General features: G+C 43.3%; 1 protein-coding gene across 1 annotated transcript in view; it reads left to right on the forward strand.

Moving 5' to 3' along the window:
- The first annotated feature begins 594 nt into the window (after window positions 1–594).
- The window catches only part of EGLN1 (egl-9 family hypoxia inducible factor 1), a 57,458-nt gene continuing 37,311 nt past the window's right edge, over window positions 595–20,741 (forward strand). The window contains exon 1 of the mRNA XM_068547620.1: window positions 595–1,925. Coding sequence (XP_068403721.1) covers window positions 1,008–1,925 — 918 coding nt within the window. The 5' untranslated portion in view covers window positions 595–1,007. The remainder of the gene's footprint in view (window positions 1,926–20,741) is intronic.

Consider the following 20,741-nt stretch of genomic DNA (forward strand, 5'->3'; position numbering starts at 1 on the left):
TCCTGAAATACAGGCTGTATTGGCGTAATGGAAAAAGGAGCCTTGGAATCCTAGAGTCTGGTTTCTGGGTTCCGTCCCAGTTCTGCGTGACCTTGGGCAAGTTACTTTACTTCTCTGAATTTCCGTTTCCTCCGATGCAACACGACGATGGCAGCAGCCACCTTGCAACGTAGTCTGGAGCGCGCCTGGAACACACCCAGTCGGCCGCACACAAACAGCAGCCATATTAAGGCCGCCCAGCTCCGCGACGACCTCGCGGCCGCGCTCTGCCCAGCAGGTGTCGGTACCGCCCGGAGCGCGGGCCCGGCGGCGGCGGCGGCGCGGACCCCTCCCTTCCGCCGCTCTCGGGCCTGCCCCTCGGCGTCCCCGGGCGGGCCGCGGCAGCGTCCCGGGCCCGCCCCGGACGCAATTGGCGAGGGCGGCGAGGGCCCCGAGGGCACCAGGCCGGGCTCCGAGCCCCAGTCGCCCGAGTGCGGGAGAGCGGAGGCGGCCCGGGTACCGCCTGCGCCCGAGCGCGAGCGCGCGGCCACCGCCCCCTCGGCCCACCCCTCGTCCTGCCCCGCCCCCCGCCCTCGCGCGCCGCCCGCCCGGGTCGCAGCGGGGCCGTGGTGTACGTGCAGAGCGCGCAGAGCGAGTGGCGCCCGCACGCCCTGCGCTGCTCCGCGGGCCGAGCCGGGCCGCCCGGGACGCTGAGGCGGCGGCGGCCGAGGCGGCGGATCTCGCGTGCCGGGCCCGCGTGCCCGAGCGGAGGTCGCCGTCCGCCGCGCAGGCCGCGCTCCTTCAGCCCGCGGCGGCGATGAGGCGCTGAGGCGGCGGCCGGCGCCGCGCGGCGGGACCGGAGGACGAGGAAGCGGCCCGGCCGAGGGCGCGGGGCGCCGGCCTCCCGAGGCGAGGGGCGGCGGGTGCATGGCGCAGTGACGGCCCTTGCGGCTCCGCCCGCTCCCCGGCCCCAGGCGAGGCCGTCCGGCCGCCACCTCTCCTGCTCGGCCGCCGCCGCCACCGCCGCCATGGCCAATGACAGCGGCGGGCCCGGCGGGCCGAGCCCGAGCGAGCGAGACCGGCAGTACTGCGAGCTGTGCGGGAAGATGGAGAACCTGCTGCGCTGCAGCCGCTGCCGCAGCTCCTTCTACTGCAGCAAGGAGCACCAGCGCCAGGACTGGAAGAAGCACAAGCTCGTGTGCCAGGGCGGCGAGGGCGCCCTCGCCTCCGGAGCGGGCCAGCCCCAGCATCCCGGCCCCGCGCCGCCGCCCAGGGCCGCCGGGGCCGGGGCCAGGGAGGCCAGGAAGGCGGCGCCGCGCCGGGACAGAGCCGCCGCCGCCGAGGCCGCGGGCCCGCGGGTCGCCGGAGACGCGGCGAAGGCGAAGGCGAAGGCCAAGCCGGCGGCCGACCCCGCGGCGGCCGCGTCCCCGCCTCGCGCGGCGCCCGGCGGCCAGGGCCCGGCGGCGGCCGCCGCCGAGGCGGAGCCCGCGAAGGAGGAGCCGCTGGCCCGCTCGTCGCTGTACCAGGAGAAGGCGAACCTGTACCCGCCGAGCAGCGCGCCGGGCGAGGCGCTGAGCCCCGGCGGCGGCCTGCGGCCCAACGGGCAGACGAAGCCGCTGCCGGCGCTGAAGCTGGCGCTGGAGTACATCGTGCCCTGCATGAACAAGCACGGCATCTGCGTGGTGGACGACTTCTTGGGCAAGGAGACCGGGCAGCAGATCGGCGACGAGGTGCGCGCCCTGCACGACACCGGCAAGTTCACGGACGGGCAGCTGGTCAGCCAGAAGAGCGACTCGTCCAAGGACATCCGAGGCGATAAGATCACCTGGATCGAGGGCAAGGAGCCCGGCTGCGAAACCATCGGGCTGCTCATGAGCAGCATGGACGACCTGATCCGCCACTGTAACGGGAAGCTGGGCAACTACAAGATCAATGGCCGGACGAAAGTAAGTGTGTGCCGGGAGTGGGCGCGGGGCGAGGGAACGCGGTGTGTGTGTGTAAAAGGGGTTTCCTTCTTGTGCAGCACCCCGTGGAGCAAACGGATAGCATCCACCTCCTGCCGGCTCACACCCTCCTGCGTCTGATTGCACGGTCTTCTGGCTAAACTTAGGCTCTCCCTTGAACTTTGCAGTTAGTTTTCTCTTTTCCCTCGCACAGTGAGTCGGCTCAAGCCTCGCTGGAGCTCTAGGCGCCCGACGGGGATGATTAGAGTGCTACCCGAAGCAAGTGCTGGTTCCGCATCAGCCTTGTGTTTGCAGCGGCTCTTAAAGTCCCCGTGGGCTTTGAACCACTCATCAGCTTCCGACTTCCACAGTCGAATGTTGTGTTTAGTGAGGAACCTGCCAGCCGCCCACAGAAAGGTGCATTTAAAATAAGCATTTAGGCCGAAGACTCCTTACGTTCAGGAAGAGCCCGGCCGTTCCCCTCCCCCTCTTACAGCTCTCATCCCTCTCCCTGTTCCTGCTGTTTTGAAACCCACTGCTCTACGGGGGAAGAAGTATTTCCGTTTTCAGACCGCTCAGTGTAGGTAGGTTACATTTTTAGCATAGGTTTCCTTTATTTGCTTTTGTTAGTATAATCCCGCTGTTGAAAAAGAACTGTTTTGTAGCTTCCTGGAAAAAAAACCCAAAACCCCCATGGAATTGGAGCAGGAGAGAGGGCTCCCTCTTAAGTCTCGATTTGGTGAAATCTTTGTTTTCTCTTGACTGTTGTAGTTTTTCCCCAACAGATTCTTCCGTTCCTACCTAGTCTGATGGCTCTTGCCTCCTCACTGTGGTAAATGATAGACTCTCCTTCTCTGTACTCTCTTGTGGTTCTTTTCCGTTTTACTCCCCAGATCTTAATCTTTTCTTTGTATCCAGCTCCACTCCGGGCCACCCTACTCCACCCTCCTCCACCATCCATCTCTGTCTGATCTTGTGAGTTTGAGGAGATTGTTCAGGAGATCATCGCACGTGGGTGTTTGTACACAGACACTGACTCTTCCCAGTAGTTCTTTTGTGTGTGTCAGACCATCTGTTTTGACAGTCATTACGTGTGACTCAGACTGCCCAAAAGGCTAGGCATAGGCAATGAGGAAAGTTCTAAACGGGAAAATTTGGTGGGAAAAGACAAGGTAAAGTCTAGTTTACGCATTGCTGCTTCGTTGCTGGATGAAGGCACGTGTCTTAATATCATAAGTCGCCAAAAAAAAAAAAAAAAAAAAAAAGGTGAACACTTGCTTAACACTAAGCTGGAAGGAGAAAAGAGCCTGATTAAATGCCAACTTCGGTCTTCAATGCAATTCTCATTTGTATACATATATATTTTTTTATTTGTTATGGATCAAATCTGAAACTAGCCATCAACCCTAGAGGAAGGAAAGCTTGAAAAAGCTTGAAGGCGTATTAATGTAACTGTACAAAACTGACCGAAGTGTGTATATAGTTGGGGCACAAGCTTCAGGTGAAGTCATGAAGAAGATAATGTCCTGAATCTTCCTTGCTCTGCTTTCCTTAGTTAATTTAGCTTTCCAAGTTAAGCTAAATCCTCTTCTCTCCTATCTTCCTGTTTTTACCTGCCCTTCTCAGGGAAGGGACAGCAGTCAGCCTAGCTCTTACCAAAAGGGCCTCCTAATGGGGAGGCTGTTAGAGAATAGCCACCTCTTCCCTCAGGAGTGCCAGTGGTTGAAGGGCCATTTAGGTTTTAGATCACCTGACTACACAGGTCATGTGAAGGAAGGATGGATTTTAAACCTTTTAGATTTTGATCTTATGCTCACGTTAATTTTAGGGGCACAATTTCAGGATCTGTGAATGGTTTTAGGGAATCCCTTTCATTGTACTTCTTGGTTGAGAGAGGTTTTGGTAATCTTGTTTGATTGTGTAGTTTAAGCATTCCTAAAAGAAGCTAAAGATGCCTGCTTGGGGGGAATGGAAAGGCAATCAGATTACCAGCCACCATATATTGAGCAACCTCAGTGTGCTGGGCGCCAGGTTAGGCTCAATACAGCCATGGTCACAGTAATTTTAATCCTATGACATCGGTAGCATTATTCTTACTGTACGTTTGAGGATATTTTAGCTCCGACTTGGCTAAGGCCTACCACTTATGATAACCTAGCTGGGATTCAAACTTAGGGTCATTCAGACATCAAGCCCTGTGCTTTTTCTACTACACTGGATATGGGTAGGATATTAAATGAGAAGATGTAGATTACTTAGCACACTCTTGGAACTAAAATTTGATATACATATTTTGTTGACCGTGAGAGCATTAGCCTTGTATGTGAATAATTGTAGTTTATCTTTGGACTGTAGGAACTTCTTTTATTACAATGTTTGTTTCAGATAGTGACTGAAAAGCCAGTTAAATTTATCTGCCTGGATCATGCTTATACTCCTAAGAGAGGCAGAATATGGGTACTGTATGTGATTGCAGAGAGGGTCTTCAGTTAAGGGTTTTATTATCCTTTACGACATTATAGTGATTTTAAAAGGTATTTGCCTCAAATGTGTGGTATTTTTCTCACATAGATTTTCACAGCAACTCTGTAAAATATTTAGGTTGTTGGTGTATTATCCCTGTTTACAGATGAGGAAAGTGACCTCAGGAAAGGTCACTTGTTGGAAATCCTGCAGCATACCAGGACTTAAAAACTCAGGTTTTCTGACCGAGATTTGGTGTTCTTCATTTACACTGTCTATTCTGTATGGTCTTTGTGCATGTCAGGGCCTGATAATCAGATGATGTATAATTTATAATTGGCTGTGGCTCATTCAGTATATTCTTGGATTTCTCCCAAGTTTCTGCTTCCAGCGCGCTTATCTGGCCACTGTTTGTCCAGCTACTTTAAAAGAGGAACCACAAGGGAAAGATGAAGAAATACAGGAAAAAAACAGGAACATGATCGTGGCCACTGAGCTCCAGTTTCCACTTTCTCTGGTCCTTTTTTGCGATTTTCCCCCTTTTTGCCCTTAAACTGCCCTTTGATCCTTTATCCTATCTCACACCCTTTCTTCCATCAAGAAGACTTGCAGCGATGTCCAAGAGGAAGGAGGCACGGTCTGCTGATTTGTGAAGAGTAGCTTTGGGTGGGCTGTAAGAAATCATAGGTGCCTTTACTTGGGGTAGAGGAAGAAGAATGCAGAGGAGTGCAGATCCTGGGAAAATGTGCAACTATTCACTTGGAGTTTCTTTTTTTTTTTAATTTATTTGTTTTATTTATTTATTTTTGGCTGCGTTGGGTCTTTGTTGCTGTGCACGGGCTTTCTCTAGCTGCGGCGAGCGGGGGCTACTCTTCGTTGCGGTGCGCGGGCTTCTCACTGCGGTGGCTTCTCTTGTTGCAGAGCACAGGCTCTAGGCGTGCAGGCTTCAGTAGTTGCGGGACGTGGGCTCAGTAGTTGTGGCTCGCGGGCTTAGTCGCTCTGTGGCATGTGAGATCTTCCCAGACCAGGGCTCGAACCCGTGTCCCCTACATTGGCAGGCGGATTCTTAACCACTGCGCCACCAGGGAAGCCCTCAGTTGGAGTTTCTTAACCACTCTGAAGGAAAACATTTGCCTGTTACAATAAAACTACTAGAATCATATACATGTTTTTGGAATTTTGTCTAGAACTTACTCTGTTCAATTAAAATGTACATAAAGAGAAGGAGTGATAAAATAAGACCAATAAGCAGCAGATTCTATTCCTGAGATTTTTCACCAGTCCTGCAGTTAATTGGGCAGCTCTAGCTGATTTTGGCTTTTAGAGCAAAGAGTAGGATAAGGAAAGACCTGATCCTTTATTATCACTACCATAGAGATGTGGTGTCAGTCCTGTTAGATGTTACAAACAAAACTGCCTTCTCAGTCTACTTCTGCCACTTTCTCTATACTCTTGGCTCCCAGGATGTACTAATTGAAACAGCTTGTTTAATGTTTTAATAGCTACGTCACAGTTCAAGATCAAAGTCAATTATTCTGTATTCAGAAAGGCTGAAAATATTACAACTTCCGTAATAGCAGTTTTGCATAGTGCTTTACTGTTTTAAAAGAGAGGCAGGTGGACTGAAAGAGTAGTCTTAGTAGGTTGTGGCAACCAAGTTCAACTTTGTAGGAAAACATTTTGTACGGTGAATTAGTGTACGTGTAGTTTACGTATATGGTAACTTCTTTAATTCTAAAGGAATTTTAGTTTAAATTAACAGGTTGTTGGTTTTTCAAAAATGTTTATAGCTCTTCCCTTATCTACCGCCTAATAAGCCACAAAAATTTCCTGCAAAACCTTAGTCACACAGGAGGAGAGCATCTGAACGTAGAAGGATAGTGGACTTTGTGCTGCTGTGAAACCTGGCTTGGATTCTGGATCTGCCACTGTTTCTGTGTCCTTGAGCCAGTTGCTTAAGCTTTCTGAGCCTCAGTTATTCCATTTGGAAAGTGGTGTTAAATGATGCCTGCCTTTTCTGTCTCTCAGGCTTGCTGTGAGGAACGTATATAATCTTGCATGTAAAGGCACTTTTTTAATTGTAAAGCACTATGCAAAAGTGTCCTTAACTTACTCTTCTCATTTAGAAAATTTTCTAGTTTTCTGATTTCTTTCTTTAAAAGAGTTCTGTGCTTTTCCTGTCTTTTCCTCTTTAATAAGCTAGAGGAAAAAAGACTTTAGAATGATCACCCATTTTTGACTATTTTTGACTTCCCCTCCATACACACACACACACACACACACACACACACACACACACTTTTTTTTTTAAACAGAGGAAATAAGTCCCAGAGAGGTTAAGTGCCTTGTTCAAGGTCAGAGAGCTGGTTAGTGATTTACTTCATTCTTATATCTGCACCTTAATGCTGCAGCTCATGTAAAAATCACGTGTTCCCACTTAACTAATTTTGGTGTCTTTTATGCCATTTTTGAGGCTACGCTTGAACATTTATGACTTCCTTTTCTTCTCCCTTTTACTCCTGTCACTCTACAGTTTGGCTTATCTGACATTCTAGTTTAAATTTTCCTCCTTTCGATAATTCCTCCCTAATTTCCCTAGATGTTCTTTATTTGCCTACTTTTTCCCTCTGTTGTTAAAGCCATTTTCCCTGAAGCAGGCCCACTCTCTCTTATTTCCTTAGTTGGAACTGTCTTTCTGCTCTGTGTGTCTGATTTAAATGTTTATTCTCTGTTTTCCTTTCCCCCCTTTTCCCCTATTAGGCATGAAGTCTGTCTTTGTTCATCTTCTAGCATGTTCTCTGAAGCCTGTGCCTTCCCAGTATGCCTTTGGATTGATGTTATCAGCTTAGTTGTTTTTATTTAATTTTTCTCTTTAGGCTTTTAAAGCAACACCAAATGTTTCAGTCTCCCTTTCATTTGCACACATTCTTGATCAGTGTTTCATAGATGCATTTTAGTGCTGCATTTGCCTTCTACCTCCTTTTCCACTATGCCCTTGTTTCTGCACCTGAAACATTGTGACCACAGGATGGCATTCAGATGATTATTTGAACCATATTCATGGCTTGTCTTTGACTCTTTCTGTTCCAGCTAAAAACTTTCTATTCTAAAAAACAAAACAAAGAAACAGCCAAAAAAACTGACAGATGATTAACCAAAGTCTTCCCTTAAAATGGTTTATTTCACACCTGTATTCCTCAGCCCAGACTCTGAATTGTTCTGCCATCTTTATTGGAATGTTTTGTGTTTCATTATCACATTTTTCCAGAACCAAGTCACAGTTTTATTTCTGAAGAGCTTGGATCGTATCTGTACCCTCTGTCTGTTTGCTCGCTGAAATCACCATAAAATTTTCTTGGGTTTGGAGTTCTCATTTTCTTTATTCAGTGTCCCAAATCCCGTTTCTTTACCAAAGCGAAATACACGTACTCTTGCTCCTCCTGTCGTGTTCTCTGAGTCTTGTTTTGATAGTCTTTTCATGCGTTCGTTGAGTCAACAAATGACATGAAGTGAGTACTTTGCATGCACAGGTACTGTCCTAGGAGCTGGAATACCTGAACAACAAGAACGAAAATGCCCCATTCTCATGGAGCTTAAATTCCACTTGAGGCAGGTGAGGGGCAGGGAGAGACAGTTAATAAAGAGATGTATGAGTAAGTGCATGACACGTTAGGTGGTAAATATTAAGACAAAAAAATAAACAAGGTAAGGACAGAGTGACCAGGGGGTTTTCTTTTACATAGGATTGATAAAGTAATACGATATTACGTAGAGGCTTGAATGAAGTGAGGGCCCGGGTTACAGGGGTACGTGGGAGAAGAACATTCCAAGTAGAGGTACTAAGTAGCACATACAGCGGCCCTGACGTGGGGTGTGCTTGGCATGTTCAGAACACAGCAAGGAGGAGGTCAGTGTGGCTTGAGCGGAGCGGAGGGGAGGGGACGGGCGAGAGCATGGTAGGAAGTGGGGTCAGTAAAGTGGGGCTTAGGAATTAAGGTTGGTTCCTGTGGGATTTCGCCTGTGAGCCGTGGCAGGAGCTCTGGGTTGTATCCTAGGTGACACGGGAGGCCCCTGGAGAGCTTGTTCTAGGAGATCTCCGTGGCTGCTGTGGGGGGCAGATGGGAGGGAGCGAGAGTGGAAGCAGGGGCACCAGGTGGGAAATTGTTCCAGCAGCCTTGGCCCCAGGAGGTGGTCGCTCCCTTTACAGCAGTAGCTGCAGACCTGTGGAGAATTAGTTGCATTCTGGATATATTTTGAAAGTAGACTCAGTGAGATTTGCCGATGGATTAGTCGGAGGAATGAGAGAAAGGAAGGAGTTGAGAATGTCTCCATGTTTTTGGCTTGAGCAACTGGAAGGAGATAATTACTATTTCATCTTGCTCCAACCCTCCTGCTTTCCTCCTCTTGCCCGGCTCTTTCAGTTTCCATTTATAGCAGATTGTTGACACTTATTTCGCAGCTCAATCCAGAGGAGAAAAGTTCCGTGCTCTGCTTGTGCACATTCCTTCAGATTGGCTGTGCTTGCTGCTACTGCTGTTGACCTCACAGCGCCATCCTTTCTTCTCCAGAGGCTTTATGGCTTCTTTGCACTGTACGCTCTCATCAGCTCTGCCCCTGGGGCTGCCTGCGGGAATTACTGCAGGACATCTTGCTGAACTCCTGGTGCTGTCGACAAGTAGGTCTGTGCTCTCTTACATGAACTGCTCACTTAAGATGGCTTGTAGATACAAATCCATGTAAAAAGAATTACACAGATTCTGAAATTTAGGGAAACATTGGAGAAAATTGAATGGTTCAACATGAGAGACAAGCATAGATTTAAATTTCAAAATAAAATTAGAAATAGAACATCTTTGTTTAAACATGCTGTTGGAAGTAAAGCTATTGTAGAAAATTGAGACGAGGTAGGATGATGACCATGAAATATCAAAAATAATTCCTGACATATAGATGCGAACAACTATGTGATAGCTTAGTAGGAAAAGAAGGGGGAAGTTTATGATACCTTAGGGATCTGAAGAGATAGCAGAGAAATACAGCTCTCATCCCCTTGATGAGGAGCCAGACCCTGGAATTAGAAATAGAAGTACCACCTGTCAGATGGGAAGAGATAGGGTTAAAATTAGAATATAGTATCCAGGCCTTTTAAGCATAGGAAACCTTGCTTTTGACTTTAGGGTAAGGGAGGGTCACAAAAGTATGGGTAAACATTAAAATACTCTATATGAAATGATTAAAAAAAATTAAAACCTGAAAGGTCAAACTTGAGCTCTAGAATCGAGGAACCTTATAATCTCAACTTAATTCAAACAACTTCAGTTTCAGCCTGATTTTTGTATACATGGGAAATGTCAAATCCGGCCAGTTAATTGAAAGAGTCTAATCAGGAGTTTGAGTTATTAAAAGATTGGCCGCATCTGAATTTTTTCTCATTGATATTGGTACTCAACTCTCATCTGTAGATGGTAACTAGAGGTTCTGAGTCCATAGTTTTGTCAGTAATTATCCTCTATTCTATCTCTAGGCATTTTTTACCGTCTATTATGTCTTCCACTGACTTCTGTTAGCATTACTTCTCTGAAATACAACCTTGAAAGTTACTTTTTAATTAGAAAATTGCGTGATTTTCCCCCATAGGCCAGGTCTTCGTGCTGCTTCAGTAGCACTATTGACCACCCCACCTCTAAAATCTTTGATCACTCATTTACTAGCCTGGATCTGAGCCTTTCAAGTGTTGTTTTCTCAGAATATTTTTCAGAATTTTCCTTATTTTCTCAGCTTCTAACTGTAGTTTTTTCTTAAAGCTCAGTTCTTAGCTTTCTGCTCAGCACTGTGAGAAGACACATGTAGGGGGAACTTGAAGCATCTATATTTCTAGACTTTTCTTCTCAGCTTATATTAGTTATCTGTTGCTATGTAACAATGTAACAAGTTGGACCAAAATGTAGTGACTTAAAGTAACACGCATTTATTATTTCAGTTTCTGTAGATCAGGAACCTGGGCACAGCCTAGTGGCTTCGCTGCCTCTCACGAGGCTGCAGTCAAGGCGTCAGCCAGGGTCGGTGGTCTCCTCCAGAGGCTCAAATGGGGAAGGATCTGCTTCCAGGTCCACTCAGTGGCTATCAGCAGCGTTCAGTTTCTCGTGGGTTGTTGGACTGAGGACCTCGGTTCCTTGCCATGTGGGCCTCTCCAACACAGCAGCTTGCTTCATCAAAGTATGCAAATCAAAAAGGCAGTAAAGAATCCTCTATCAAGACTGAAGTCCCAGACTTCTGTAACTTAACCACAGATGTGACATCCCATCACCTGTGCTGTATTTTTTTGGTTAGATAAAGTCACTAGGTTCATTTCACACTCAAGGGGAAGTAATTACACAAGGGTGTGAATACCATTTCTTAAGTTGCTTCTTCCTTTATAGTGTTTCCCCCTGAAGTGATACTGTTTTGTTTTTTTTTTAAATTTATTTATTTTTATTTTATTTATTTTTGGCTGTGTTGGGTCTTCCTTGCTGCGCGTGGGCTTTCTCTAGTTGCAGTGAGCGGGGGCTGCTCTTCATTGTGGTGCACGGGCTTCTCATTGCAGTGCTTCTCTTGTTGCGGAGTATGGGCTCTAGGTGCGCAGGCTTCAGTAGTTGTGGCACGTGGGCTCAGTAGTTGTGGCTCGCGGACTCTAGAGCGCAGGCTCAGTAGTTGTGGCGCACGGGCTTAGCTGCTCTGTGGCATGTGGGATCTTCCTGGACCAGGGCTCGAACCCGTGTCCCCTGCATTGGCAGGTGGATTCTCAACCACTGCGCCACCAGGGAAGCCCTGAAGTGATAGTTTTAATGGTCTGTGGTTTGTCTTCTCTTTTTGCTCTGGTCTATATCTTTTTCTCCCTGGGTGCTCTTATGTGCTGGAGGAAGCACAAGTTCTTAAGCTAGTTTGCCTGTGTTCAAGCTCTTGTTTTGCTACTTAATTGCTCTCTGATTTTAGGCAAATTTTCTAACAATTAAAGTATCGCTTTCTCATCAGTATATTAGGAGTCAATAATGGTACCTAATTCAATAAGGTTTGTTTAGAGATAGGTGAGATACATGAGAAATGCTCAGCAGATTATCAGTGTTCATTTAATATTAGCTGTAACTATAATAACAGAAGGAGGAGGAGGAGAGCAACCATGACTTCAGCTATTAGGATTTCTTCAAGACTCCTTGATCCGTCTCTTACCCTGGCATCTGTAAAGGACTAATGGACGTCTCCACTTGAATGTTCTACAAGTACTGCAAACCCAGCATGGTTAAGACTGAAGTTTCCTCTTGGAGGGGATCAGGGTTGGTGGGGCTCTCTGATGGGAGAACAGGTTTAAAACTGAACCTGTTTGCAAAACCCATTTATTTTTTCAACAACTATTTACGGTGTCTAACGTATGCCCGGATCAATGCTAGGCACTGAGAGTACCACGATGCCCAGGTCAAGGTAATTCTCTCTGCCCTTCCCAAGTTTATTGTCTGAGGGGAAGATAACACTGAACCTGCAGTTCCATGTGTGATGGATGTTTATGAAATGTACTGGAGCCCATGGGAGCATGTTAGAGGAGACCTAGGTTGGTCTGCAAGCCAGGAAAGGTGTCCTTGAAGAAGCAGTTATTTAGACAGACTTCCGATGGATGAGTTCATTTCAGTGGAATAAGTCCAGTGAAAGTCTTCAAGTCTGAAAAAGCATGATGTTTTAGAGGAACATTCTTTCCTTTCTCAGTATGTAAATTTTGCTCACTTAGAAATTATTTCCTGTGTCTTGTTCCTCATTCCCGTTTACACTTTCCTAAGAGACTCATCCTTGTCTCTGTCCTAGATCATTAGAAACGCCTACTTTTTCTCTTTTTGGATCTTTCCTTACCAGTCCAGTCTATCCTTTACCTCTCGTGTTATCTTTCTAAAACACAGATCATATCACTCTGCTGCTTGAAAAATATGTTTCCCCTTCAAGTCTTGGTACGCCGTACAGATATTTTTTTTAAGGAATGTTTCATTTCCCATCGTGTACTTTCTGCTGCAGCCACTGGAGCCTACTTGCAGGTTCCTTGAACTGCATTCATCTTCTCTCTCTGCATTTCTGCCTCTCTGCATTTCTGTGTGGAAAGGTAGTAGGGAGGCTTCCCCAGCCTCCTTGCCCCAGTTCTTCTAAGCAGAATTATACCTCTGTCCTGTCCGTTGCTGTGGCACTTCTTATCACTGATGGAACACCTTCGACAGTGGTGGGTTTCCTCCACTGCTTGTGAGCCACATTAGGATAAGACCCCTGTCTTACTCATGTTGATACACTCAGCTTCTTGCATCGGGCACTCAGTATTATATTTGGATGTTCACTGTACCACCCTGAGATTTTTAATCGCTTTATACCTGGACTGTTATACAATATTATTATTTAATTCATTCTTCTCCATGTACCACCTACATCTATCTAATATAAATTTACTAACACTTATAAAAATCTTACTCAAAAGTCTTCTGAGGTTTATTTAAAGGATACAATTTGATTCCTAGGCACTTAATGCTCCCCAGCTACTAAGGCCCACCGCACCTATCCACCCTTATTTGCTACCCCTCTTTGAAGTACAGCCACTATTTCAGCCAGACTATTTTCTGCCTTTTTGCTTCACTTCTCACTCCTCCCAACACGTCTGTGAGTTCTTTGACTGGTTTATGCTCCCAGGATTCAGATCTTATGCATCCCTTAGCATCTAGCTTAAGTCCCATCCCCCATATCTCCCTGAACTCTGAATCTCCATTGATCTCTCTTTTCTCAAAAACTTTGTATATCTTTTATTCCTGAAGTATCTTCTCCAGAAAGTTACAAGGGCAAGGGGAGCCGTATTATATACTCTTTGGTCTTACACAAAGCACCTTTTGTTGTTCTTGTTATTTATTATTCATATGTTAACACTTAGTGAATTGCCCTCAACCTACCTGCCGCGTACCTCACCTCTGCTTCCCCTCTTTCTATCCATTTTCTAAAACTACAGCAAGACTTTTTGAAAGTCTGTGAGCATTTTCACCCTATTGTGGTCACTCTCCTTTCTATGCTTACTATGCTATTTCCAGTCCCTATTTTCCAGATAAAAATAACCCAGGCCAACATGGCCTAAACTATTTTTAACTCCAAGTACTGGGAGAAAGGTCTGAAAGTGAAATGAAGTTTTAGCCATTGCCTTGGCCCACGGTCAGTTGGTAGGTTACACATTGTAGTAGAAGCCCGCACGTCCATGAGTCTCGAGGGCAGAGTGCATGTATGTCTTGCCTCCCTCATCCCCACCAGTGAGAATCCCCAGGGAACCTGTGTCACTTCAAAACAAAGCTGCACAATAGACACGATGTTGAAAGTGACCTCTTACATACTCTTCTCTGTGACCTAGGAGAGAAGCTTGTGCCTAGCAAGCTGACACAAAGCTCGACATTTTCTATACCATGGGATTGATGTGCAAAGTTAAAATTTTTCAAGAGCAAAATTATCATAGTTTTGATTTGGTTTTAGTATTTGGTAATTTATTCAAAATTTTAGATCACATTAAAGGAGTTGTATTTACATTTACATTTTTATGCTTAAAAAAGAATTTCACTTTCCAACTTTGCTTGATTTTGGTATTTAAAATGTGTTTTCTGGGGCTTCCCTGGTGGCGCAGTGGTTGAGAATCTGCCTGCCAATGCAGGGGACACGGGTTCGAGCCCTGGTCTGGGAAGATCCCACATGCCGCGGAGCGACTAGGCCCGTGAGCCACAACTACTGAGCCTGCGCGTCTGGAGCCTGTGCTCCGCAACGAGAGCGGCCGCGATAGTGAGAGGCTCGCGCACCGCGATGAAGAGTGGCCCCCGCTCGCTGCAACTGGAGAAAGCCCTCGCACAGAAACGAAGACCCAACACAGCCAAAAATAAATAAATAAATAAATAAATTTAAAATGTGTTTTCATTCTCTGAGAACAGTTTTCTAGTTGGAGGAAAGTAGCTTGAGATTTAATGTTTACCAGAGATAATTTATGTGCAAAGAATGGGCGTAGTTTTGGGTGGCTACAGTCCAGAGTATTTGGAATCAAATTTCTTCAATGAAGAAAATTTTGGCTAAAAATCACGTATGATAATAAAATAGCACCCTTCTCCAATAGCTTACACTTTTTGTTTCAAGGTAATTATATACACTTGTGGTTCATAACTTTGTTTTGCATCTGGACCCCTTTAGGAATCTAATTGTAGCCATGCAGCTTCTCACCCTAAAAATGAACATACCTGCATGTTTTGCTTATACTAAAGCCCATCCATAGACCGTACAGTAAGAACCCCTGTTATAAGAAGAGTTCTAAAGAACAGAACAAAACAAAAATCATTTTAAGCTTTTCGTGTCTCCCCCTTTCCTTTTTGTGTCTGGTTATGGTTGAGGGAGGTTTCTGTATTTATTCAGTTGCTGTTCTCGCCCCATGTCCACAGAACTCTGCTTTGAATTTTTTCCCTCCATGATAGTAGTCAATTTAAGTTATGGAGACCCAGATAAAGGATATATATTACAACTTAAATCTAGTGGTATAGATGTACAGACTTCTGAAAGATGTTTGCCTTGTACAATCTGGCTATATAACAAAACAAAGTTAACTGTTGTGTACCAGGTTGGAAACCGTGACCTTAGGGAGAATGCCTTCCCAGAGGGCACACCTCTGCAAGTACATCTGCTAGGTTATCCTTGCTTTCGAATTCTAGATGTGCAGTTTTGCCATAAAAGACTGAGATCCTTTATCACCAATAAATAACACTGGATTGTGATTCTTTCCCTTCTCCCCCTTTCCCTTTACACTGTGTTGTTTCCTGCTCGCACTGCACATGTTCATGTGTATTTTGCTTTTTTTTTTTTTTAACTTGTAACTGACATTTCAGTAAGATTAATCTGAATTTTTTAAAAAATAAAAACCTTGGTAATAATAGAGCATCAGGGCTGGGGGGATGGGGAGCAGGGGAGGAGTGCCCTTAAAACAAAAATGAAACTAGAACTCATATTGGTTGGTTTTGTTTTTATTAAAAATAGTTGCTATAACTGTTAGATATGAAGAATCTCTTGATAGTTTTGGTAGAAAATATTTTTAATACATGTAAGACTAATTTGTCCATCTTGCTTATCTCAGGATCTGTGCTTTGGTGTTGCGTAATAACTGTAAGGTTTTTCTTTGATGTAAAGATTCTTGCAGGTGTTTCTTTATCTCAGAAGTGTCTAGAGTCAGGGATGATTGTTAACAGAAGCCAGGAGTAGGAATAGGACCTGCTAGCAGTACTTTGGATGCTTGTCGTCAGGCTCTCTTAGCTCTGAGCAAGACACTCAGCACTCCTCCCAGTCTCCTCGTCTCTGAAATGGGAATAACGTTGACCTGATTAACACAAGATATGTTGAATAATTGATTATTGTAAGAAGCTTTTTAAAAAGGTGATTCTGGCTCTCATCAATGCCTTTTCAAATCACTAGGCCTTGGCCTTGGCAGTCCTTAACTCTCCACCTTTGCCCCCGTTTGTTGTGTTGGTTAACCTTAGCATTACACAGTAAAGTTCAGTTTTAGATGAAGAATTCTTAACTTGCTTTTAACGGGATACCAGAACCTTATTTTTCATAAGAGCAATCTGTTGTTGCTTAGGCAGTTGGTACGTAGCCTTGGCGCTGTGAAAAAAGAAACTGCTCAGTTGATAAGGGCACCTTGAACTGAATTTCACAAGTTGTGTTACATCATGGATAGTGAAATAACTCAGTCCGAGGGACACCTTGATCAAAGGCTCTTTCTCTCTTCCATGTTCTCCCCTTTAGCAGAATGAAGTCAAATGGCAATAAATATTTTATTTATAATCATGAATTGAATTATTTAAGGTGCATTTAAAAAATTGAAACCTTTGGACGTTAATTACTTTTAAGAGCTAGTCATGTATACAGATGAGCTAGTACCTGTAAAATGATCGGATCAAATCTCACACGAAGGAGTTTATCCTTATTTTATAGTTTTTATTGTTGTAAACATAGATCAGATTGTTTGGTGATTTGTTGATATTAGTATTTACCTTATTTGCCATATAGGCTGTAAGTTAATAGGATTTTAAAACAAAATCTGAGAAGTTAATTCTTCCTTCCCTAAAATAATGGGGGTGGGTGTTTGGGGTTAGCTATTTTTCAGTCATGCTTTGTGTCTTTTTTTACTCTTAGTAATATCATCTTGTGGCTGTTACCATTTCATAGCATTACTTTGGTGTCTGCACTGTTGAATTCAATTCATAATGATAATAATTGTGATTCTAGTGAAAAATGCATTTTAAGAAGCTCACGTTGTCCTTGATATAAGAAATTACTTGTAGCTTCCACATTTTTCCTAAAATTGGTCATTTTTAACAATTGAAACCAGTAAGATGTGAACTACTCTACTTACATATTATAGGAAGTAGCTTTTTTATGTTGACACTGGACAAAATTATTTTAGTTGTTTACAAAGAAAATAAAGCTTATTTGAAAATAAAGAATTGAGAGGAAAGCAAAGTTAAACTACATGTATCCATATCTGTATTTTTCTTACAGAAATATATGCTATCGAGATATGGAAGAGTGATTTCTTTGAATTATACAGTACTTTTAATAATATAGATTATATACATGTAATTTCCATGCTTGCTATCTTTTCAGCTTGGGAATTGCATGTATATGTTAACTAAAGATCTTAGGTATGGGAAGAGAGATTGCTCCTTTGTTTGTGACTTTATATGTTTTCTGATAATAAAAATAATCCAGCGCTTCAATATCCATGAAGCCAAAACTGACAGAATAGAAAGGGGCAATAGACAAATTAAAAATTACAGGTAGAGATTTCAGTACTTCGTTCCAGTAATTGTTAGAACCAAGCAGACAGAAAATCAACAAGGGTGTATGAAAGATTTGAACACTATCAACCAACTTGACCTAATTGACATCTGTTGAACACTCCTCGAAATAACAGAATAAAATACACTTTTTGCAAGCACACATGGGGAATAGACCCTATGCTGAGCCATAAAACAGGTCTCAGTGGACTTGAAAGGACTGAAATCATTTAGAGGCCGTTCTCAGACCACAGTGGAATTAAATTAGAAATTTCTTCCTAAATAATAGGAAGAAATCTTGCAAATCCCATATATGCGGAAATTGAAAAACACATTCCTAAATAATGTCAAAGAAGTAATAGATACAGACGTAGGGGTCAATGGGCAGGAATAAGAATCCAGAAGTAGACCCACATTCAAAACATCAATTGATTTTTTTTGTTTGTTTGTTTACAAAGACACTAAGCTAATTCAATGCGGGATAGTTTTTTTTTAAATAAATGGTTTTGGAATAGGTGGATATCTATATGGAAAAAGTAAACATGACCCTTACCTCACTTCATACAGAAAAAATTAATTCGGAGTGGATCACTGACCTAAATGTAAGACCTAAAACCATAAACATTTTCAAAAGAAAAAATAAGAGAAAATTTTTATGATCTTAAGATAGGCAAAGATTTCTTAGGACCAAAAAAAAAAGGATGAACGATGAAGGAAAAAAAAAAATGACAAATTGGACTTTAAACATTAAAGCATTTTGCTTATTGAAAAACACCATTAAAAAAAAAAGACCCTTTTAGGAGAAAGTATTTACAAAGCATATCTGACAAAAGACTTTTATCTGGAATATAGAAAGCTTTCTTGTAACTCAATAATAAGAAGGGAAACAACCCAACAAAAAAGGGCAAAAGATTTGCACAGATATTTCACAAAAGAAGATATGTGAATGACCATGTACGTGAAAAGATTCTCAACATCATTGGTTATTAGGGAAATGAAAATTAAAAGCACAATGAAAAACCACCGTATGTACACTAAAATGGCTAAAATTTAACATACTGACAATACCAACTTTTGGCAAGGATGTGGAACAACTGGAATCCTTACACGCTGATACATTCCTTCATCACTTGTGGGGATGCAGAGTGGTACGGCTACTTTGGGAAACAGGTCAGCCACTGCCCAGAAAGTTAAATACATATAGACTCATCATATGACCCTAAGTATCTTAAGTATTCTACTCCTAAGTATCTACTAAGAGAAATAAAAACATGTCCAGATAAAGACTTGAGTATTACTCATTATCCTCAAAAATAGGAACCAACCCAAATGTCCATCATCCGGTGACTAGATAAATAAAATATGGTACATCATACGGTGGGATACTCTTCAGCAATAAAATGAACTACTGTTTTATTCAACAATGTGAATGAATCTCAGAAGCATTGTGCTCAGTGAAAGAGTGTACCATAAATTATTCAGCTCCTTGTGTTGGAAGTTTGGGTTATTTCTAATTTTTTGCTCTGACAAATAATTCTGCATCAGATATTCTTGAAGGTGAATCTTGCGCATTTTAGTAAGGTTTTTATAAGAAAAATTTCTAGAAGTAGAATTGCTGGGTTGAAGAACTTTATATACTTATTGCCAACACTTACTCAATGCTTATTACGCACCAACCACTATTATAAGTACTCCTTCTACCCAGATTATCTTGTTTAATTCTCACAACCATATGAGGTGTAGATACTATTATCTTCCTCATTTTACAGTTGAGGAAACTGAGGCACAGAGATTTTTTTTTAAAAAAACTTGTTCCAAATCACACAACTAGGGACTTACGGAGCAAGGGCACAAACAAGGATAGTCTAACTGCAGAGCTTGACCTCCTAGGTAAGACATGTGAAGTATGTTTCTATTTATGCATGTTTTAGGGGAATTGTATTTACTTTTATGTTTCCTACTTGATCTTGCTCAATGCATTATAGAAATTTCTTAATTTTAAAACATTGGGGATAAGCCAAATATTTATCAAGCGAGTCTTTCTCTTTCCTTACTGAAATAATTTCAGAAATGCACTATTGGAATGTTGTTTAATTTCAACATAGACAAACTCATACTCAAGAAAAATACAAACTGTTCACTTAAAAGAACAGTCTTTTGATAGTATACAAATATAGTGTACAATTCTTTGAACAGGTTAGTTTTTTCACATAGATCATAAAAGGTATTGGTCAAGTAGTAAAGTTCATATTAACCTGTAACTATTTTCAAATAGGCTGTATATGCAGAGGGTGTTGTAGTTCCTTTAAGTGTGTAAGCTTTGCATTGGAATCATGTTAATGTCAGGGGCCCACTATAGATCTTCTGAATCAGATTTTGAACCCCAGGAGAAGACCAGACAACTTCTTAAAACTTAATAGAGATCCTAGTTTATATTTGGGTCTGAGAAAACTGGTATAAGGTGTATTCTTAATCGATAAGGGATATAAAAAAATGTGACATCTGATATCTCAGATACCCAAAGGACATTTATTAACTATTCTAAATACCTCTTGACAACCAATAAGTTGGCAAAGAAGAAATCTTTTATTAATGAAAACAGCTGGTTTACATTTTCTTGATTATGTTAATCCCATAAATTAATGCTCTCTCGTCTTTTTTCCCCAAGGCTTCTATACAAGTAGGCGATACCATCTGCCTTCACTTGGTCATCACTTATTTATTCCTTAACCTACTTATAACATGACATGTGCGTTCAAGTGCTGTTTTGAAACTAATCTTTTGAAAGGTATTATTCCCCTGTTATAAGAGGACCTGTCCTTTTCTTTCTGCTGCCTTTTTTCTCCTGTTACCCTGTAGCACTTGATTGGAGGTAGTGTGTTATATTGGTGAAGAGTGTAGGATTCAGAGTCAGAATGCCTGGATCCTAAGCCTAGCTCTGCCATTGGCTAGTTGTGTGATGCTAGCAAGTTACCTGCCTTGTGTTCACATTTGTTTCACGGGATAAAAAGAGTACTTATGTCATGACTGTGGAGGGGACTAAATGAGCTAATGTATGACAAGCATTGTAGCTGGCATGTAGTAAGCTAGCAGAATTCCCGCTTCTTGTTGTTCACCCCTCCCTTTTCCTTTCTCCTTCCTCAGCTAACGTGATACTGCACTGCCCTGGCTTTCTGTAATCTCTCAAACCATTCCTTCTCTGTTGGCTTCCTTTCTTCTAAGTGTAGGTATTTCCCTCCCTTTGGCATCAGCATTCTTCTCTTTACCCGTAATATGGAGATCAGCCACTGGCTTTGAGATCAAGCAGACCTGGGTTTCAGTTCTAGCCCTGCTGCATGTTAGCTGAATGACCTCAGATTTTAACCTGAATCCTTTCCAAGCTCAGGTTTCTGATCTGTAAAATAGAGGCAGTTCCTTTTTTCCAGATTATTGGGAGGATTAGAGATAACAGAATGCCCAGTATAGGGTCTGGCACACTAGTCGCTGAGTGAATGGGATCCGCTGCTCCTGCTGT

This window comes from Eschrichtius robustus, chromosome 7, assembly GCF_028021215.1.
Source record: "Eschrichtius robustus isolate mEscRob2 chromosome 7, mEscRob2.pri, whole genome shotgun sequence".
In the NCBI taxonomy this organism is placed as follows: Eukaryota; Metazoa; Chordata; class Mammalia; order Artiodactyla; family Eschrichtiidae; genus Eschrichtius; species Eschrichtius robustus.